Source organism: Nansenia antarctica, assembly GCF_963989245.1.
Source record: "Nansenia antarctica genome assembly, chromosome: 2".
Taxonomy (NCBI): domain Eukaryota; kingdom Metazoa; phylum Chordata; class Actinopteri; order Argentiniformes; family Microstomatidae; genus Nansenia; species Nansenia antarctica.
This window is the reverse complement of record NC_137675.1, coordinates 54,915,787-54,930,786: the sequence shown is the minus strand read 5'-3', so window position 1 is coordinate 54,930,786 and position 15,000 is coordinate 54,915,787. Positions and strand designations below refer to the sequence as shown.

The 15,000-nt window shown below is 50.2% G+C and overlaps 1 protein-coding gene across 1 annotated transcript in view; it reads right to left on the bottom strand.

Moving 5' to 3' along the window:
- The window catches only part of LOC308151406 (E3 ubiquitin-protein ligase SMURF2), a gene marked incomplete at both ends in the record, with an annotated part of 62,278 nt that overhangs the window by 23,893 nt on the left and 23,385 nt on the right, over positions 1 to 15,000 (bottom strand). Inside the window, 5 exons of the mRNA XM_080524270.1 lie at positions 1,174 to 1,257; positions 1,970 to 2,054; positions 2,982 to 3,047; positions 5,401 to 5,534; positions 12,237 to 12,345. Of these exons, the coding sequence (XP_080380396.1) occupies positions 1,174 to 1,257; positions 1,970 to 2,054; positions 2,982 to 3,047; positions 5,401 to 5,534; positions 12,237 to 12,345 (478 nt within the window). The remainder of the gene's footprint in view (positions 1 to 1,173; positions 1,258 to 1,969; positions 2,055 to 2,981; positions 3,048 to 5,400; positions 5,535 to 12,236; positions 12,346 to 15,000) is intronic.

Sequence of the window (15,000 nt, the reverse complement as noted above, 5' to 3'; positions counted from 1 at the left end):
TGAGGGTGGTGGTGGGTTCTAACAGTGATGTGAGGTGTAGGTTGTGGGTTCTAACAGTGATGTGAGGTGTAGGTTGTGGGTTCTAACAGTGATGTGAGGTGTAGGTTGTGGGTTCTAACAGTGATGAGAGGTGTAGGTTGTGGGTTCTAACAGTGATGTGAGGGTGGTGGTGGGTTCTAACAGTGATGTGAGGTGTAGGTTGTGGGTTCTAACAGTGATGTGAGGTGTAGGTTGTGGGTTCTAACAGTGATGTGAGGTGTAGGTTGTGGGTTCTAACAGTGATGTGAGGGTGGTGGTGGGTTCTAACAGTGATGTGAGGGTGGTGGTGGGTTCTAACAGTGATGTGAGGTGTAGGTTGTGGGTTCTAACAGTGATGTGAGGTGTAGGTTGTGGGTTCTAACAGTGATGAGAGGTGTAGGTTGTGGGTTCTAACAGTGATGTGAGGGTGGTGGAGGGTTCTAACAGTGATGAGAGGTGTAGGTTGTGGGTTCTAACAGTGATGTGAGGGTGGTGGTGGGTTCTAACAGTGATGTGAGGGTGGTTGTGGGTTCTAACTAGGGGTGGGCATCAATGATCGACGATCGATAATTGATCGATAAGGATCTTGGTCGATCACAAAATATTTTGCTCGATAATCGTTAATATTTTTTTATTATTTTAATAATAATAATAATGGAAATTAGTTTGTCCACGTGTCACCAGATTGCGTTCGTCTCTCACCCCTGAACATGTTAACATGATCATCTTTCTGAACAAGAACCAGTAGGCCTGCCGCCTACAGTCTCTCGCTGGAGTTTAAATTTAAGTTAAGCTGGACGCTCTTAAGGACACTAACGTTTTCAGTCATCCTCCTATTTGTGAGTAACTGTTTTTTTACTGCTCCTATGGTGAGTTACTTATTTTCTATATTTTTATTTATAACGTAAAATGTGTTTTTAAGTTAAACAATTTAAGCTACTCACTGCCTTGTTTAAGAGGATTGTTATCTGACTGTAGTGTCTAGTTTGAATGTGAATGAATGAATGTGTGCAATAGCAACACAAATAAAGTTTTTTCCCCAATGAAAAAAAAGCTTATCGATTAATCGATAATTGATCGTTAATTCTTGCGATTATCGAAAAAGAAATGTTGATCGTGATCGTTTGCCCAGCCCTAGTTCTAACAGAGACTGACCTGGTGGGCCTCTCCCACTGTGTGGTCCGGGTGATGTGGTTCAGGTACTGGATGCGTCCGGACGCCGTCCTCCGCTCCTCCCAGCTGGAGGCACAGAACACGACAAGGTGACCCGGTGGACCAGGCTGGTCAGCCACGGAACAGTCTAGAACACATGACTACTCGATACGCTAAAATACTCTAAAATGTCCTAAATTCTCAGTACTAAAATCTCCCTCGCTTCTGTAGCATGTGCTTCTTCTCCCATCTGTTCTCCCATGTGCCCTTGCGCACACACACGCATGCGCACACACACACACACACACACACACGTCTAGACTGACTAAACCCCCAGCCCCACATTATAAGCTCAGCTCCCAGGTCGGCCGTGGTCAGATGCTGAGGGTGTGAGAGCAGGCAGGAGACCCTCTGGCTACCACTCCACCCAGGGTTCACACGCACGCTGTTCCCCTCTAACAACCAAGGGCCAGGAGGTTTCCCCCCTCTCACCATACAGGGCCTGACTAGGACTAACACCAGCCCCCCCCCCCCCCTCTGTCTATTACACAGTAGCCATGTGACTAACTACGACGTGCTCTCCCCTTGACTCGACCCCCAACGGTAGGGTGGGAACCCTAACTAACCCGGCATCGGCGGGTCTCAGATCTCTGCATTGACGTCAATAGAGGATTTTGCGGCACGATTCGGGCGGCGATATCTCGGGTTTAGGATTCCGGTCATAGTGTCGACCGCGGAGGCGGTGTGATAGAGGGGTCGGGTACAGACAGGTGCTGGGGAGGGGAGGGGGTCAACTCACCCATCTGGCAGGTCGTTGTCGAACAGACGGCTGCAGTCCACCACCGGGCCTCCGGTGCCGATCCGGTCTCTGGACTGCAGGCTCACTGGAGGAGGGACACACATGGCAGACAGACACACGACGGGGTTATTTATGTTTTTATTTTCAGGGCTGCAGGGGGGAGGAGGAGGAGGAGGAGGGGGGGGGGGTCAGATGGCTAAACAGGCCTTGAAAAACTAAACGAATGATTGAATCTCAAATCGTTCAAGATCAAAGTATTCTTATTATTCAGACAGAAGAAGAAATTGACGACTTGGCGAGTTCGGAGAGGAACTCGGTAACATTCCTATTGGAGCGAAAAAAACGCTTGCGGCTGTTCTCTCTGACTGGTCTCTCTCCAACTCTCCCCCCCTGGCTGTTTCCTGCCTGCCTATACGGGCGGGGGGGGGGGGGGGTCGGGGGTCAGAGGGGGAGGCTGGGCGTTGCGTGTCGAGCATGGTGGCGGGAGGGAGGGGGGGGGGGTGCTGTCACCAGGCTCTGCGGCTCATCAGAGGGCAGAGGGGGAGCGTGCTGCCTGAGGGACCCCCGCTGCGCTCGTAAAAATCCTAGTGTCAGGGCCGCGGCACGCTCAAGGTCAACGCTCGCATTTAACACCCCCCCCGCCTCCTCCTCTACGGCCACACCGAGCCCTGTGTGTGTGTGTGTGTGTGTGTGTGTGGGGGGGGGGTCAGGTTACTTAGGGACCGCAGATTTGTTGGGTTTTCGGTAGTTTCTGTTCACCGACTGTTCCTCTTCCCGGAATATCAATTCACAGAATATCCACTTTTTACATTCCTTGGCGACAGGGCTATCGTCAGCATTCCAGAAAGGAACGTTTGGCTTGGCACAGCCTAAGGGTGCTCATATTAGAAAGGTAAGTGTGTGTGTGTGTGTGTGTGTGTGTCTGTGGGGGGCGGGGGTACTGTGGTGAGTGACAGTATGGTTCTGCTGGCCTCTCAGGCGGGTCGGTGTCAGGCAGTCCTGGGGTACTCACCTACGATCTGCCCTCTCACGGTGTCGCTGTCGTTGGGGCCCAGCTTGTTCAGATCCAGTCTCTGATCTGTGGAGGGAGGGAGAGAGAGAGAGAGAGAGAGAGGGAGAGAGAGGGAGAGAGAGGGAGGGAGACAAGGGGGGGGGGGAGAGAGAGAGAGAGAGGAAGAGGGAGAAGGAGAGTTGAGAGCGAGAGGGAGAGAGATGACAGGGGAGAGAGAGAAGGGGGAAGAGAATACAAGAGAGGGGGAGCAGGTAGAGGGGAAGAGAAGAAAAGTGGAGCAGGGAGAGAGAGGGAGGAGAGGAGAGGAGATCGATCACTGTCTGAGACGCATGTAAACCAGCGCGTGTTGGGAGGTTCTATCTCCCTCCAGACCAAGTCCTGTTGCTCTGTATCGTTTACATCACCCACAGTGAATTCCTCCCTTTCTGTCTCTCTCTCACACTCCCCCCCCCTCCTCCTCCCCTCTCTGTCTCTCTGTCTGTCTGTCTCCCGGAGGCTGAGGCTGGGATCCGCGGTGGAACAGATGGTGTGGGTCTGTGGAGGTCTGTTACAGCCACGGGCCGTAAAAAAAACAGAATCTCTCTGAGCGTCGGCGCAGAGCCGGGCCCTGCAGTTCACCACAGAGGTCAAACATTTGACAAATGTCAGCACAAAGCCCGCACTATTCCACTCTAGACTGGACATGGACGTGAACTCTTGCCAAAGTCTGGAAACTCTTTGTCTGGGAGGGGGAGGAAGGGAGGGAGGGAGGGAGGGAGGGAGGGAGGGGGAGGGACGGACAGACGAAAAAAAGGATATAAAAAAATCACACAAAAAAACCCCATCAGGAATACCAAAGTTTGCTTCCAGACACGAGAAAATGTCACTATCTGTTCACTGTTGTCTGACCGTCATGCAGATCAGCTCAGGATGTCCGTCTAGACTAAACAGGGACCAACACAGGGACCCGGTCGGACCATTACAAGGCAGGGGTGGTAAGTAAGCAGCTACGAAAACAGTTCCAACACACACACACACACACACACACACACACACACACACACACACAGACACACACACAGACACAGACGCGCACGCTCTCAACTCAACCCAGAGACCCCCCCCCCTCAAAAGGCCCTGCAGACAGGACGCGGAGGGACAGCTGCGGAACGCAAAAACAGCACAAAAAAGAAAGGACAAACATACACTGGCAAGAGAGACCACAACACAGGGGCACGACATCTATGCTTCCAACTCAAATAGCTCTACAATTATACGCATGTCTGACTGGAACCACCGGGTGGCTCTCCATCTGCGGACCGAGATAGACGTTTAGGTTAGTCACTGCGGCGCGTGCATCCTGCCAGTCTAGGGGTGAGACGATGGGGGGGGCGGGTTTGCAGAGGCAAACCACTCACAGCTGTGGGGGAGAGGGTTTGGGTTTCCTGTGTCGCTCCAGGATAGAGAGACGGGGTCAGAGGGGCTTCGAAGAAAAAAGTGGTGGGATTCTTTCCCTTTTCTGTATTTTTTGCGAGACCGCGGACTGCATCGCTCCTGTAGGTTCACACTACCGTAGACCCACGCTCCTGTAGGTTCACACTACCGTAGACCCACGCTCCTGTAGAATCACACTACCGTAGACCCACGCTCCTGTAGAATCACACTACCGTAGACCCACGCTCCTGTAGAATCACACTACCGTAGACCCACGCTCCTGTAGAATCACACTACCGTAGACCCACGCTCCTGTAGGTTCGTCCTCTACAACATATCAGAAGGATACGTCCGTTCCACACCAGAGAAGCAGCTCAACTCTTGGTCCAGACACTGGTCATCTCCCGCCTTGACTACTGCAACGCACTCCTGGCCCGGGCTCCCCGCCTCCGCCATCAGACCTCCGCGGCTCACCCAGAATGCTGCCGACCGCCTGGTGTTCAATCTATCCCAAATCCTCCCATGTCACCCCCCCCCCCCCACCCCCTCCTCCTTCGCACCCTTCACTGGCTCCCGGTAGCAGTTCGCATCATCACGTATTGATGACTCACTCACTTTAGACAAACTTACTTGTTGTAAGTCGCTTTGGATAAAGGCGTCTGTCTCCCAAAATGGCAAATGTTAAACGGACGGGGGGGGCCGTCATGGGCGCCACCCCCCTGGCATGGTGTTCACTCGGACCGCTGACTAAACCTCAGTCCCAGCTTTTCACAGTAATTAAGGACAGATGCTGATTGGCTGTTCTGGCAAACAAATCTGGAACGTCACTGTGAAAAACTGTCATCTCACACTCACACTCACACTCACACTCTCACACACACTCTCACACACACTCTCACACACACACTCACACACACTCACACACACACTCACACACACACTCACACACACACTCACACACTCATACACACACTCACACACTCACACAGAGAGAAGTTGTCCTTACAGCCGGTGTCTTTGAGGCGGTTGATGGCGTTGGACAGCAGGCGGACACAGCCCAGGAACCCCGCCCCCTGCTTCTTATGGATCTTCTTATGGTTCCACACGCTGATGGTGATGGAGTCAGACTTGCCGATATATCTGAGGAGGGGGAAAGGAGAGAGGGGAGGAGGAGGAGGAAAGGGAGGAGGGGTAGAGAGGGGAGGGAGAAGGAGGGAGGGTAGAGAGACAGATGGGAGACGAGAAGCGAGAGGAGAGGGGAGCGGAGACGAGAGGGGGAGATGAAAGGAGAGGGGGAGCAGAAAGAGACGAGTCATTCCCCATGTAGGATGTTTCCAAACCTCAAAGCGTTATTAGCCCCAGATAAATCTTTGCTTGGATGTTGCCTCCTGTGGCGGAGGTGGAGGCACACACACACACACACACACACACACACGTGCACGGATGCTGTCACCGCCGCTCTGTCCCCACAAGGACCCGGCAGGAGGAGGAGGAGGAGGAGGAGGAGGAGGTGGTGGCTGAGAGGGATTTTCCACCCAGCGTCTGTGAATGTGGGACTCTGACCCTGCGTGTCTGGGTATGAGACAGTCAGAAGAACGCAGACACAGAATCCTGTGAATCATTCATCATCCTACAGCGCAGCAGACCTCCTCGACACAAATCACCCCATGAGAGAGGAAGAGAGAGAGAGGAGGGTGGTGGGGTAGAGGTAAAGATAGGGAGGGAAAGAGAGAGGAAGAGAGAGAGAGAGAGAGAGAGAGGGGAGGGGTAGAGGTCATGATAGGGAGGGAGAGAGAGAAGGAGAGAGAAGACGGAGAGAGAGAGAGATAGAGAGGGGGGGGGGTTGAGAGAAAGAGAGATAGAGGAAAGAGAACAGTTGAACCACACCCCCCCCCCTCTATCCCTCCCTGGCGGTCCTCCTCTCTCCCTGGGTATTAAACTCACACCATGTGAACCTGTCGTGGCACATCTGTCCGGCCCCGCTCCCTCCTTCAGTGTAAACCCACCCATCCATACGGCCGGCAGACTGCATCCCACTGTAATTATCATGCCGCTTACCGAAAGGGATGTGAAACAATGGGGCTGTGAGTAAGACGTCTGGACGTTTTGAGTCGATGCCAAATGCCTGTCTGGGGTTACGATCGGAGAGAGAGAGAGAGAGAGAGAGCACCGTTATGTTGGACAGACGTGTTGTAGAGAGAGAGAGAGAGAGAGAGAGAAAGAGAGAACTGTTATGTTGGACAGACGTGTCGTAGAGAGAGAGAGAGAGTACTGTTATGTTGGACAGACGTGTCGTAGAGAGAGAGAGAGAGAGAGGAGAGAGAGAGAGAGAGTATTGAAAACGGACATCGTCACGCCTGATCCATTCCTTCGGACATTCCATCAACACGGTTCAAACAATAAAAAACGGGGGGGGGGGGGGGGGGGGGGGGGGGGGGGGGGTAGCGGATCAGAAATATCAGTTCGGCCCCGTCGATACGAAATATGTTTAATATGACGCCCGCGTGCCAAACGGTACAACACGGTTCAGGATAACAGGATTAGCGGCTAGAGATTAGCGGTAAAATAACAGACAAGAATGTTCCAGTGAGAGAGGTCCAGTGAGAGAGGTCCAGTGAGAGAGTGTTAGAGAGACGGACACTGTCGGTGTTAGGAGGCCGTCTCAGTGTCAGAGGAGCCAGGTCTCTGGTCGGGTACTGGGGGCGCGCTGCGTGGCGTGAGCCGCCACGGTCGGTGCGTTGGTCCCTAGGCCACGTCGGGGCTACGCCGGGGTGCCAGGAATAAATTAATTGGCGCGCGGGAGCGAGAGTGGCGTGGCGTGCTAAGTCACACTTCCTCAGTGTGGCGGGAGGAACCAGCTGGGCCCTGGGGGACACTACCGCCACCTGTTCCCCTGATTCCCCCCCTCCTAGTCCCCCCCCACCCCCAGTCCCCAGAGACAGGGACCAGGGGCTCCATCGGTCGGTATGTGCCAGACTGTGAGACAAAGAACGTGACTGATTCACTTGGTGGTGGTGGAGGCGGTGGTGTCCTTCCATGGTCTCCGTATCGAAATCTGCCGGCTATGGTATGAAAAGTAAAGGACATCTCGTATGTGACAGCAGCTGGTGAAAGCAGGAGGGCGACCGACCGAATTGCAAGTTAGCAACCGACCGAATGTTCAGACGTTTATTCTGAAAAAACGTCAATAAATGTGTTGTGGACATAATTGATTCAATCTGTGACACACTCGCTAGTCGAGCCGAAACACTGCAATTGCAATGGATTCGGTGAGAAATCCTCCGCTACTACCTAGTTAGTGTAGAGTCGTGCGGAATACTCACCGAACAGTATTTTCTTTTTTCAGAATAAAAGTCGGAACATTATTTCGGTTGCCGACTTGTCCCCCCGCTTGTCACCAGCTGCTGTCACATATCACGTACTGGAGATACGGTGTGTTGACGAATCGCTAGAACGTTCTAGAGCGCTAGTGTTAGGTGTAGGGATGCACGATATGCATTTTTTCCCAACCGATACCGATGTTTACCCGCTTCTCGTGGCCGATAACCGATATGAGAACCGATATGAGAACAGATATAATTTCACAGTTGATAACCTGTAGTTCATGCACACCTGAAGGTAAGAAAGGCTATGTAGTGAGCAAAGATTGATGATTTAATATTCCATAGTGATCTCACCAAAACTTACATCACTATTGTTAACACAACAAAGAGAACACTTCTGACTCTTCAAATGTTCATTTATTATTTCCTCTAACAAACAGAATCTGTTATAGACAGTGCACAATGCTTTTTTTAGCCAAGATCTGGCCTCCTTTTATGAAAACAAAAAAGGCTCACCTAAGAGTAATTAGATCAAAAAAGTGTCAAAAATAAAGTGCATCAGTCAATACAAAAATAAAGACTTTTAAAGAACCAAAAGTTTTATAGAACTTTTACAGAAACTAGTGCCAAATGGCTGCTTAGTCTGCAGATAAACAGAATGACACAAGGCACATAGTAGGCTACACTAGTATGCTTAATAAAGCAACTGAAAAGAATACTTTAGAATTTCTTATGTAGGCTGTTGGCATTTGGACTCTTGGGAACAAATAGATACATATATTTATATGTATCTATGTGTTCCCAAGAGTCCAAAACTTATCTGGCTTACGCTAGTATCGATCAGACTATGGATGTGTGTGGCGACTGTATCATACAGAGCAGGCAGGCACACGTCTGCAAAATAGCGGCGGCTTGGGAGTGTATACCGGGGCTCTGAATGTGAAATTAGCTGGCGAAATCCTTTATCTTCTACTACAGAGAAAGGCTGGTTGTCGAGGGCCATAAACTCCATTATTTTTTCATTGATTGCTTGAGCCTTTGAGCTGTCTCGAGTAAACTTCCTGCAGTTTTCAAATGCGTGTGCAATAGGCACAGCAGCTTTTTTTTTCGCGGCTAGGCTACCTTCTGCTACTAGTGCTTAATATTCCTTCCATACAGCGTGCTTGCAATGGTGAATCTTAAGGTGACTTATGAGATTCGTTGTGTTGTAACTCGTAGACCTTTGCCCTCCTCTCCGAACTTTTGTCGAACATGTATTGCAAATTGCAAACGCTCTCAGAAACTCTGAAGAATGTCCACACCGGGGAAGACATGTTCACGCTCTCGTCTCTACACTGCGTGGCTGTACGCAGGCGCAGCAGCATGAGCGTGTCAACCGGAACCAGAAATATTTCCGGCTTCATATTATCGGCTCTATATCGGCTAAAATTTAATAAAACCGATAAATATTTAATAACATTAATTTCCCATTATCGGGCCGATAAATATCGGTGCCGATAATATCGTGCATCCCTAGTTAGGTGCGGTATGTTTACGAGTGCTGAAACAAGGCACCGGTGTTTTGATTTCTCCTCTGGTTTCTCCTTAACAGGGTCACGGGCGGGTTTCTATTAGCATCTCGGTGCTAGTTGGACCGGGGCTGGATGAGGAGCGGGGGGCAGAGGCCAACGAGACTGTGTCTGCTATCCTTGGCATGCTGGCCGCTTCCTGCAACAATGCCGTGGGGAAGGTCGGAGGTCACGGTCCGGCCTGTTTGGTCCTGACCGCTGACACGGGGGCCTTGACCGCCTGTCGTGTCAGTGTTGCCGTGGTGACCACACTTACCAGAAGTACAGGAACTCCTACGCGCGCTCTCTCACAGACACACACACACACAGGCACACACATAGACAGACACACACACACACACATAGACAGACACACACACAGGCACACACATACATACACACACACAGGCACACACACACAGGCACACACACAGGCACACACATAGACAGACAGACAGACACACACACACACACACACACACACACACACAGGCATAGGCACACACACACAGGCACAGGCACACACACACACACACACAGACAGACTCAAACACACACAGAGAGACACGCAGACACACAGACAGACACACACACACACACACCCCCACCCCCCCCAAAATGGAAAAAAAGAGTCACTGCCAAATCCTGTTTAATGCAGTTGTCTCTCCGCGGAGCGCCAGGTGTCTCAGACAGCGTGTTAATAAGTGTGTGAGCCGCTCGGCTGCTCTCAATTAGCCTCTCTCCTCCCGCGCCGCCTCAGAGCCCTTCTTCCACCGGGGCTGTGGAGTAAACACTGTGGGCACCCGAATGTTCAACTCATCACCGGCAGGAACACTCACCGAGTTTCCACATAAACCTGCCTGGCCGGGGGTCCCCGGGGGGAGATTGTAGCTGAGTTTTAGTGAGGAGCAATGAGACTGCAGTGCCACAGGTCCGTGTTCTCTCATCCATCAATCTGTGTCTCCTCTCTCTCTCTCTCTCTCTCTCTCGGTCTGTCTCCCCCCCCCCCCCCTCCCCCGCTCTCTCTTGCTCTCTGTCCCCCCCGCTCCCGCTCTGTCCCCCCCGCGCTCTCTCTCCCCCCCCCCCCCCCCCCGTGCTCTCTCTCCCTCCCTCCCCCCTGTGCGCTCTTTCCCTCCCTCCCTCCCTCTCCCCTGTGCGCTCTCTCCCCCCCCCCCCCCCCCCCCTCCTACTCTCTCTCTCCCCCCCTCTTCCCCCCCCCCCCCCCCCTCCCTCAAGTCCGAGTGTTTCCCCCCTGTCAGACGTGGACACGGACAGCTAATTAAACAGCCATGTTGGGAGAAGAGGGGGTCCGGTATCCTGAGCAACCAAACTAAACGGAGACATGTGCTTCCTCTTTCTGTTAGCGACGCGTGAGCCCGGATAAACACTGGGCAAATATTGGAAAAACTTTCACTCCGACTCTCCCTTTCTCTTCTCTCACTCGCCCGCTCCTTTTTTTTGGTTCAAGGGTCTCTTTTCACAACACAAGGGAAGTCGGTGGGAAAAAGACACGCCGCACGTGTTTCAGTCAAAAGGGATCAGCGCTTTAGAGATTCGCTTTTTTGCCCCCTCTCTTTGCCCCTAAGTGCTATTCAAACGGCCATTAAAAAAAAAAAAAAAATAAGAACTTGTTTGCTGGCCCTATAGAGTTATGTCATGACTACTGGGGTCCAGATTAAGTGAGAAGCCCAGATATAAACAGCTCCTACTGGAGGTCCGGGTTCCTGCTGTGTCAACGTCTGACACAATCGTCCGCTAGACAAATTTAGCGCCGGGTGAGGTAAGGGAATGTGGGATTCAGGGCACGGGGAGGGTACGGGAGCTGGGTTATACAGAGAACAAGGGCCTCAAATAGCCGTGCTGCTTCATGGCTGGTGTGTACACAAGACCGCTGAATAGAAAACAACAACTAAAGTAACTGTACAGGCTGACATCCATCTGCTTGGATGGACGATGTGTCAACTATAGGTAGAGATGAGGTGAGTTCTCCCCCCGTTAAACTAGAAACCACAACGGTTTATAACGCTTAGGTTGTGGGTTCAATTCCCACTGGGTGTGTAATTGCAGTATACAGAGTAGATTGTCCTACAAAGACACCTAGATTTAGATTTAGTAATCTAAAAATTATAATATGATATGATGTATAGATATGATAGATATGATATGACAGATATGATGTATAGATATGATATGATCACTTTTCCAAAAATGCCGGTCGAGAGAGGACGCTGCCGTTGCTTGTTCGCCGCTTCTCCCCCCGAAATCTAGGTGTAATTGCAGTATACAGAGAAGATTGTCCTACAAAGACACTTAGATTTAGATTAGTAATAAAAAAATGTATTAGACCCATATACTTTCTTTTATGTGGTTTTTTTGTTTCTTTTTATTATTACTACTCGATCTTTTCAGTTTGTAAAGCGTCTTTGAGTGTCTATAAAAGCACTATATAAGTCTAATGTATTATTATATATTAATGTAAAATGTATCGCACTCACTGTAATGTCAGTCGCTTTGGATAAAAGCGTCAGCTAAATGGCCTGCGGCCTCGTACCTACAACCGAATCACAGCCGTGCTGATATTCAGTATAACACACTCCCTCTCGTGTGATATTGCTTTTATACAACAGTTCTCCAGCGCGATTTATTAGTTAACAGTAATAAGCGACAACAGATTATGATTTGTTTGTTTATTTAATCATAAAAATAAACAAAAAATAGTTCCGCAACTGAACTTCAAATGGACTGTTGCCTAGTAACCTGAACACAAACATGTAGTCTAATTAACGGTCTTTTAGTAGAACATCTGTGCGGCGGAGTGATACATATAGTTAAAAGTCCCAGTGCTGTTATACTGTATATCATAACTCATGGAATGCCTCGTCCAATCAAATGACTTGGTCGGAACTAACTGTTGTTTAATATTATATACACGTGACTATATCCATGGTTGTGTGAGAGGTGAGGGGACTCACAGGTCGTAGTGTTGGTTCCACTTGGGGTCCAGGGTGTTCCTCACGGTGTCTGTGGAGTGACATTGTCCAGAGCCGTCCACCACCACTTTGGCAAAGGGGTCCGGGAGCCCTGCAGGACACACACACAACACACTGTTAACTACACGCACACACACACACACACACACACAAACAACACACTACACTTAACTACACACACAGAAACAACACACTCTTCACTACACACACAGAAACAACACACTGTTAACTACACACACAGAAACAACCCACACAGAAACAACCCACACAGAAACAACACACTTCACTACACACACAAACAACACACTCTTCACTACACACACAGAAACAATCAAATGTTCATGTACGATAGTGAGTTGGACTGGTGGTGGTGATCAGAAGGTCATGAGTTATATAATCCCACCTGGGGAACACCACCACTAGTGTGCCCTTGAGTAAGGCACTTTAGCCCTCAGTTAGTCCAGGGAGACTGTCCCTGTCATCTCTTAATTATAAGTCAGTTTGAATGAAAGCGGCTGCTAAAACGGTCCAACGTTAACTCTGCCTCAAAGACACACTGTCGGAACACCAGACACGGGTTCAAACAGTATTAGATTAGAAAATCCATCTAAGTAATACTTTATCTGCGCTTGATTGAGTTTGCCTGGCGCATTAGGAACCCACAGAAACAGTCCCTAGAAGAGTGTAAACCCCACCCCATCCATCCAGCACTCCAGGCAGGCCCGAGCAAAACGCTCCAAAGTGTTTTGAAAAGCATTCAGATACTGTTATGACCCTCTGAAAGCCACACCGTACAGGAGGGGGCGGGGGGGGGGGGTGAGAGGAGTTCAAGGCAGACAAAAGACACGTCAATCCATCGCTATGCAGCTGGAAACAACAGAGGAGGGTTGGTGAATAGAGGAGGCGGGCGTCTGGAGGACTGTTGTTGTGATGGCTGGCGGGCGGTGGCGGTGTGTGAAAGGCTGCAGGTGAAGGCGAGACGGTGGTTGTGTGTGACGGATACGGGCGCTAATGACACTGATGCCTCTTATTAGAGACAGGTGGGACCTGTTGGGTGACATTCACCTGCGGGCTGCGTCGTGGGGGTGGCGGGTTCAGACACACACACACACACACACACACACAGAATCTACACAAACACACTAGAAATGTCAAAAATGCATCCATGCATAAAACAGTCGTCGCCCACACACACACACACACACACACACAGACACACACACAGACACACACACACACAACCCTCCCTTGCTGCCACAACCACAACCACACACACACACACACACAAAACACACACACACACACACACACACTCTCACTCCTCCACACCCACGCCCTGTGTGAGTGTTTGCTCAACTCCCGAAGCGCTGGAATGGGAGGAATGGACACCACAGAAACCACCTGAGTGACGGACCTTTTACACGCTCGCTCTCCATGACAGCCTGACCCAAACACACCCAAACACTGGGCCCACTGTGGGACAGGGGGCCGCCGGCAACACACAACACACAAATCGCTGTGTTTCACTTTTTAAAAAGTGGGCTGAGCAACGGTTATCAACACCCAGACCCTCTCCGGTGTCCCACAGGTAGGGTTGGGTACCGAAAATCCGGTTACTTTACATTCGGTATGTACCCGTACCGAATCGCAAAGGAGATTTCGGTACCTCATCTCTTTCTCTATTTTTCTACGTCGTGACGTCACATCGGCTGTTAAATTTCCACTCAGTGAAAGCAGCGAGTACGGAAGGATAACGAGAAGGTTGCTAATAGCAACTTCCGCTAGCGGGTTGGCGTAACGCGACGCTCGACTTATGGGTGCGTTCCGTAAACTCGTTCTGGAATTCTGATCACCACTCGTGGAATGCCTTCTGTCCAATCAAATGACTTGCTCCCCTTATGACGTCGGGCCCAGTGTGCGCTGCGACGCTCTCAGAGCGAGTTTACGAACGCAAGCCTTTGATTGGACAGTGCACTCCAGGATTCGACGCGTCTGTTGATGACGTAGTGCGGATGTGTGGCTGCGTCTCAGCGAGGTGGACAACATGATCGGGGATCTCTTGATATTCGGGTACTGTGTCAGATCATGTAGATATGTCCTTATCCTACTACTGTGTCTGAAAAATGAATCGTCATGTCATCATGGACCAGAGAGGGGGAGGGGAGTAGTAGTAGCTGAGCGGCAACAGAGTTTGGATTTTGACGAGGTGGAGGGCTCCAGTTTATCAGTTATATTTCCTCTTGGTCTTCTTGGTTGTGGGGGCTATGCAGGCCTCTTCACTAGATCCCTTTTCTAAGAATATTCTGATGTCCTTGAGGGGCTGCCGAACAAGTGTGTACTTGACATCAGTACCAACGATAGGCACCCCCAGCTTAATGGAGTCCCCAAGGCTCAGGAGTTTTATTTTCATTTATTTTAATTTGAGTGTATATTTAACTAATATATATTGTGCCTCAGCAATAAAAAAGTGAAAAGCTGTTTAATGTTGTCGACCGTGTTATTATTATATATGTATATATATATATATATATATATATATGTCATTTAAAAAATCCAAAGTACCGAATTAAGTACCGTTTTGGTACCGGTACCGTTTTTAAAGTATCGGTTAGGTACCGGTACCGGATAAAACCCAAACGGTACCCAACCCTACCCACAGGTCTCCTAAAAACACACGTGTGTCGGAAAACACATGAAATATGAATGCGGAAATATAGCGCGGGGATAAGATAAGACGGGTTTATCG